This window comes from Ctenopharyngodon idella, chromosome 19 (assembly GCF_019924925.1).
Source record: "Ctenopharyngodon idella isolate HZGC_01 chromosome 19, HZGC01, whole genome shotgun sequence".
NCBI classification, from domain to species: domain Eukaryota; kingdom Metazoa; phylum Chordata; class Actinopteri; order Cypriniformes; family Xenocyprididae; genus Ctenopharyngodon; species Ctenopharyngodon idella.
This window is the reverse complement of record NC_067238.1, coordinates 18,245,351-18,252,500: the sequence shown is the minus strand read 5'-3', so window position 1 is coordinate 18,252,500 and position 7,150 is coordinate 18,245,351. Positions and strand designations below refer to the sequence as shown.

At 34.8% G+C, this 7,150-nt stretch overlaps 1 protein-coding gene across 1 annotated transcript in view; it reads left to right on the top strand.

Moving 5' to 3' along the window:
* The window catches only part of LOC127500786 (dolichyl-diphosphooligosaccharide--protein glycosyltransferase subunit STT3B-like), a 21,521-nt gene extending 14,379 nt beyond the window's left edge, over nucleotides 1-7,142 (top strand). The window contains exons 8-16 of the mRNA XM_051872275.1: nucleotides 569-617; nucleotides 1,714-1,868; nucleotides 1,942-2,123; nucleotides 3,652-3,827; nucleotides 3,911-4,082; nucleotides 4,159-4,332; nucleotides 5,615-5,728; nucleotides 5,806-6,015; nucleotides 6,093-7,142. Coding sequence (XP_051728235.1) covers nucleotides 569-617; nucleotides 1,714-1,868; nucleotides 1,942-2,123; nucleotides 3,652-3,827; nucleotides 3,911-4,082; nucleotides 4,159-4,332; nucleotides 5,615-5,728; nucleotides 5,806-6,015; nucleotides 6,093-6,188 — 1,328 coding nt within the window. The 3' untranslated portion in view covers nucleotides 6,189-7,142. The remainder of the gene's footprint in view (nucleotides 1-568; nucleotides 618-1,713; nucleotides 1,869-1,941; nucleotides 2,124-3,651; nucleotides 3,828-3,910; nucleotides 4,083-4,158; nucleotides 4,333-5,614; nucleotides 5,729-5,805; nucleotides 6,016-6,092) is intronic.
* Nucleotides 7,143-7,150: the final 8 nt, after the last annotated feature.

Sequence of the window (7,150 nt, the reverse complement as noted above, 5' to 3'; positions counted from 1 at the left end):
GAACTCAATTCAGTACTCGCGAGCTATTTTCTGTCTGAGACTCGGCTCTCTGTGTGTGTGTGCGAGTACTGAATTGAGTTCTCTTTCGCGTCTTCTTGCGCTTGAATCTGAATGGTTAAAAATCGTTTAAATGTTTAAATTGACAAGACTCAAAAAGACGTGCAAATGATAAACTTTCTTGACCCGTCTGGGCAAGTGACAATTCCGTCAACTGTCCCGACTGTCTTTCACACTCGCCCCGGGCCATCGGCCAGTCCTTATTGTCGAGCCCTGAAGTTAATGAAAATCTAATGTGACTTACTTGCACTTACTGCTTCAGATGTGGCCATTCTAATGATGGACAAAATACGATCAAAAACCTGGTAACTCCATTTGAGCTTGATTTTGGTAAAATGTTAATTTGTTAATTTGTCTGACCATATGTAAAGCCACAATATCAACTTTATTAATGCTGTGTTTAATTATTTAACTTCCTGAAAAGTAGCATGTTTGAAGATACAAGGTTTCCACCCAACAGCGACAATGTATGCTAACATGAGCGTCTGCTGATGATGTTTGTTGTGTTCAGGTTGGATCGCTCCGTGGAGTGGACGCTTTTATTCACTCTGGGACACGGGGTAAAAATTCACAACATTTACAATTAAAAACATCATTTATGAGCTGATTCAGGATGGGCTTGATTAGTTTAAAGGGGACCTATTATGCAAAATTGACTTTTATAAGGTGTTTGAACACAGATGTGTGTGTAAACAACCAACCTATAATGGTAAAAATCCATAAACAGTCTCTCCAAACGAGCTGTTCCAGATTTCCCCTTCCTCTTACGTAAAAAGCCCCGCCCACAACTGCTGACAGACTCCGCCCTATTAGCTTAGCTCCTCCCCTGAGTGAGCTGTACACAGTCCGCCATGTTTATCTCCTCTCCAGAGCATTTAACAACAGCATTCAAGTAAGGAATTTATTCTTATTAAAGCTACTAAAGTTATTCAGTCAAGAGCAGTGAGAGATTTTCTGTTTCTTTTGTTGTTTTGTTCATATTAACAGCACATACAGCAATAGGTACTGTATATTTTACGCTGCTTTCACTTTAATACACAGATCTAATATACACATGCGATTTATTTCCCTGCTGTTTACGTTCACAGACATAACCGACTGTGTTCATGTGAACTTTTTGACATAACCTTGTGTGAATTTGACAGTTTAAGTGCAATAAGATGTGAAAGAGAGCTTATTTTAATTCTCACGTGACATGCCGTCTGACAGCCAGCTTTCTGTGTGCGTGCTTTAGGTGTGTGCGCTCAGAAAACCATTCATCAGACTCCGCCCTCTTCGGTAAAAGGGGCGGGGAGCATTTGCATTTAAAGATACATGCACGAAAACAGCATGTTTGTCCTTCCACTCAAAAATGGGCATTTACAACATGCTATAATCAATGATCTGTGGGATATTTTGAGCTGAAACTTCACAGACACATTCTGGGGACACCAGAGACTTATATTACATCTTGTAAAAAGGTCCCCTTTAAGTCAATCGTCACTATTACTAGTGCGCATAGCTAGTGTTAGTGATTTAAACCACCAACCCTAGCAACTGCATTGCACAAAATCAACTCTGAAACGCATGTAAGGCAATGTCTCGTTTTTCACAGGCACAAAAATCTCATTTGTACTCAGAGTTTGAGGTCATTTGAGGATGTTTTTCTGTGTGCAGCTACGCCAAGGTTCATATTCCCATCATCGCGTCGGTATCGGAGCATCAGCCCACCACCTGGGTTTCTTTCTTCTTTGATCTTCACGTCCTGGTGTGTACCTTCCCAGCAGGCCTCTGGTTCTGCATCAGAAACATCAGCGACGAGCGTGTGTTCGGTACGGCCGTTTTCCTTCAGGTCCAGGGCTGAGTGTCTCTGTGTTTGACGTGAGTCTCTCTGCCGCCCTCCAGTGGTGCTGTATGCCGTCAGCGCGGTGTATTTCGCCGGTGTGATGGTCCGTCTCATGCTGACTCTGACGCCGGTGGTGTGCGTGCTGTCGGCCGTGGCTTTCTCCAGCGTGTTTGAGCGCTATCTGAGCGACGATCCTCCGGCTGAGGACGACAGGAGGAACTCTGGGAGTCTGTATGAGAAGGTTCACACAACAATAAACCTGCAGGAATCTAGAAACTCAGATGATTCTCAAACACTTTAGATCAGCAAAACAACTTTCACATGCAGGAGTTTTATTAATCTTTTAAAATGAAAGTTTGCTGTACTGTAAAGGTCACATTTACTGTTGCTTAGAGATGAAATCCAGTCATTTCAATTGGTATCAGCTCAATCCAGAATTTCACTTTAGAGCAGAAAATTTCTCCATGCAGATTTACATGAGGTTCAGGTTTTTTAGCTGAATTCACCATGTTGATCAACAGAAAGGTGTTTAAAAGTGACTTCACTGCACTATTGATCTAGTCGATCTTTTTCGGCCTTTGAAAATTCACGACTGAAAACACTTTCAGTCCAGGTAGACAATTATTTAAAACTAAACTGCAAAGTTTAAACGGCTAGTTTATCCTACAAACATTTACATGTTTCAGAGGTGTAGAATTTAATATAAATATATACATTTATTAATAACTAATTTATGAATGTGTATAATTTTTATTGTATAAATATTTTTTATATTTATAATAAAATATAATAAATATTATATAATTGTATATATTTTTATATAATATATTTCACAGGTAGAGAAAGTTAAATAAATATATAAATTAATATTTTAAGTTGTATATGTTTATTTATAAATACTTTATAAATAAATTTATTTTTATTATATAGAAAATATAAAATAAAATATATACTAAATATAATAAATATTAAATAATTGTTTGTTTATTTTTGTATTATATATTTTAGGAATGGAGAACATTTTAAAAATTAATACATTTTTATTTAACAGTGTATACATTTATTTATAAATAATTAATATGTTTATTAATTTTATATAAATATATAATCAAATATAATAAATATTACATAATTGTTTATATATTTTTATATTATATATTTCAGAGGTGGAAAAGGTAATATAAATATGTAAATTATTGTTTAAAAATGTATCAATTTATTCATAAATAATTAATAAATAAATACATAAATATTTCTTATATATAAAATTATATAAAGATATAATCAAATATAATAAATAAATATTTGTTTTGTATATTTTATATTATATATTTAAGAGGTGGAAAAGATTAAATACATATAGAAATGATTAAATATGAAAAAATACATAAATATACATTTATTTATCAATAAATTAAAAATTAAAGTGATTAAAATTTAAAAATATATAATTGTTTATATAAAATAAATACATAAAGATATAAAATATAAACAAATTTTATAAGAAAAATATCAAAATATTTATAAAGATTATAAAATAATGTGTGAGAGATTTATAATAATGTCTTCATGAATCGTTCACAGTGAGATCAAACGTTCATTAAGAAAGTAAATTTTGATGTCATATTGACTAAGAGTCAAAGTGATGGTCTGTGTTAAACTGATGTGTGTCGCCCCCTGCTGGTGATCAGACTGTGTGTGTGTGTGTGTGTGTGTGTGTGTGTGTGTGTGTGTGTGTGTGTGTGTGTGTGTGTGTGTGTGTATTTCAGGCTGGTAAGGTGCGGAAGCAGGTCGTGTGTGAAGAGGGTTTGGGTTCAAACATCAAGAGTCTGGTCAGCGTTCTGCTGCTGCTGCTGCTGCTCATGTTCACTGTTCACTGCACGTGGGTCACCAGTAATGCCTACTCCAGTCCCAGTGTCGTGCTGGCCTCGTACAACCACGACGGGTACCATCACACACACACACTCGAACACACACGTACACCTGCTCATCCCCTGCTCATCCATCCTCCCTGTGTGTTTCCATCAGCTCGCGCAACATCCTGGATGATTTCAGAGAGGCGTACTATTGGCTGCGGCTCAACACCGGTCAACACGCACGCATCATGAGCTGGTGGGATTATGGGTATCAGATCGCAGGCATGGCCAACAGAACCACGCTAGTGGACAACAACACCTGGAACAACAGCCACATCGCCCTGGTGAGACACACGTGCCACAGGAAGAGACGCTGATCCACAGGAAGTCTGATTCCCTCTCTCTGATTGGCTCTTTCAGGTGGGGAAAGCCATGGCGTCCAATGAGAGTGTGGCGTATGACATCATGAGGCTGCTGGATGTAGACTATGTGCTGATTGTCTTCGGAGGGGTGATCGGATACGCCGGGGACGACATCAACAAGTTCCTGTGGATGGTGAGGATCGCCGAGGGAGAACATCCTCGAGACGTGCGGGTGAGACGCGCTTAACTAACAACTAAACTATTACATGCCGATAGCCTCGTGGGCAGCGCTGACATATAGCGCCGTTGCTTCCCGGCTCATGGGACTCGAACTCGGGTTGCGCCACAGAAAAAAAAATATATTTTTTTTTTTAAAAATCATGTTCCTTAATTGAAATAAAACTGAAATAAAACATAAATATTAAATGAAAAAAAAGTATTTTATTTCAGTTAGTTCCCAAGGCAACGTTTCTAATTTTCGCTTAAGTTTTTCATCTGATATTTTTATACTTTTAGTAATTTTGCTATTGTTTTTTTTATTCATTTTTTTTTTATTTCTATTTAGCTTTAATTTATTTTATTTCAGTTTTAAAGTTTAAGTATTTTATCTAATATTTACATCTAATATTTATATTTTATTTCAGCTTTATTTCATTTTATTAGTTTTATACATATATTTCTATTTAGTTTTAATTTATTTTATTTCAATTAGCTGCCGAGGCAACATTCCTAATTTTATTTCATCTAAAGTTTACATCTAATATTTATATTTTATTTCAGCTTCATCTTATTTTATTAGCTTTATTTTAGTTTTTTAATATTTCTGTTTAGCTTTAATTTTTTTTTTTTTTTTTTTTTTTTCAGTTTTTGTGTAATTTTATCACTTATCACAAGTTTTTTAAGCTGAAGTTAAAGTACTAAAATTACTAAAAATAAATTAAAGGTACAAATATAAAAAAAAAAAAAAAAAAACTAACAAATGACAAAAACAAAAAAATTAAAAACAAAAAAAATTAAAACTATTAAAAATAGTTTTCATTAATTCACTAATGAAATAAATTAAAATATAAATATTAGATGAAACGCTTAAACTAAAAAAACTTGTATGAAAATTAGAAACATTGCCTTGGCAAATAACTAAGATAAAAATAAAAGCTAAATAAAAATATTTAAAAATAATACAAAAAAGTAATAAAGATGAAAAAAAGCACATAACAAATTACTAAAACTTAAACTAAAATGAGAACTGAAAATATTACAATAAAAGCTCATTCAAAATATTAATAAATATTATAATAGTATATAAATAATTCTAAAATCACGCTTCTGATGTACGACGAGATTAACTAGAGATCAACCAGAGCGCAGCTGGTTAATTTCACATTTACATCTAAAAAATCTACTTCCTTTTCCTGTTGTTCATCTCAAAGCTCTCGATTAGACATGGGATGTTTAACAGTCTTGAACAGGAAGTGAGTTTCTCTCTGAATGAGTGTGTTTGTGTCTGTGGTCAGGAGAGCGATTTCTTCTCGCCGCAGGGAGAGTTCAGGGTGGATAAAGCCGCGTCTCCAGCGCTGCTCGACTGTCTGATGTATAAGATGTCCTACTATCGCTTCGGAGAAATGCAGGTGGATTCTGCTCACGTGATCTGGACTGTTTTCAATCAGGAGCTCATCTGATATCTAACGTGTTTCTCTCTGTTCAGCTGGACTTCAGAACTCCTCCAGGATTTGACCGAACTCGCAATGCTGAGATCGGAAACAAGGACGTCAGGCTGAAGCACCTGGAGGAAGCATTCAGCTCCGAGCACTGGCTTGTCCGGATATATAGAGTCAAAGATCCGGAGAACCGGCCGCGGCTGGAGCGCAAACCTCGAGTGACCAGCGCCGCTAACAAGCACAAACACAAACGGAAGGTACGAGAACCTTCGATCTTTAAACTCATGCTTGTTTTCATCAGCTGATGTTGATTTAGCGCTGTCTATCTGTGCAGGCGACCAGGAGGAGACGTGGATTCATCAAAAACAAGCTTGTTCTGAAGAAAGGCAGAAGATTAAACCGGAAACAGAAGCGAACTGGACTAGACTGAGCTAAACCGGATCACTAGTGTCTGGAGCTGCTGCAGTGGCTGGTTATTATTTTTCATACTTGAATATGTGTTTGATACGAAAGGGAACAGATTGTTTTTATATGACAAAATGAGAATATGACACTTTTTAGCTGGAGAATGAAGATGTTGAACCAAAGAGCTCATGTTCTCCTCATATCAGACATTTACACTGACTGTTGCTGAGCGGAAAATTACAGTTACACTCAAAAATATATTTAGGCTTGAATTTAAGATCTATGTGTTTGAATTGCATATAAAATTTCCGTCTTTTTGGATTTCACAGTTTTAACATAAACTGATTAACTTCATGTGATGCATAATTGTCAGTCATACATTTTTACATATTTTTTTATATATTGTTTATTACATATTTTCAAAAGGCATTTATTCAAATTGCTTAGAATCCACATAAATCTGTTAATTGTGAATATTGTTTCATTTATGCATGACAAATATGCATCACATTAAATGTATTAATATTTTGTAAAAGTTATTTTGAAAGTGTTTTTATATTTTAATGTTTCTTTGTTAATTTAGTTGGAATATGAATCAAAGATGAAATCATTTTCAGGACTTTTTCTCATGACTTTGAATGGATTTTCTCTGTGATAGATGGACAACATTAATGTTTTTACATGTAATTCATAACTCAGATTTTATAGTGCAGTTTAATATGCAAAAATCAATGAAAATCTGCAACTGAACAGTGTCTCTGACTGCTGATATCACATTGTCTCTGATGAGGATCAATTGTTAGACTTCAACTCATGATTCTCCGTATTTTTATATTATCTCTCTGAACTGCTGAAGATTTTCATATTTATTTCTCAGTAAAAGTTCCTTATTTTTCATGTTTTTCTTCAGTTGTAGGCTGATTGTGATGGAGGTAAAATACAAATATTAATAATAAAAAAAAAAAGTTTTTTGTTCAAATTTGTATT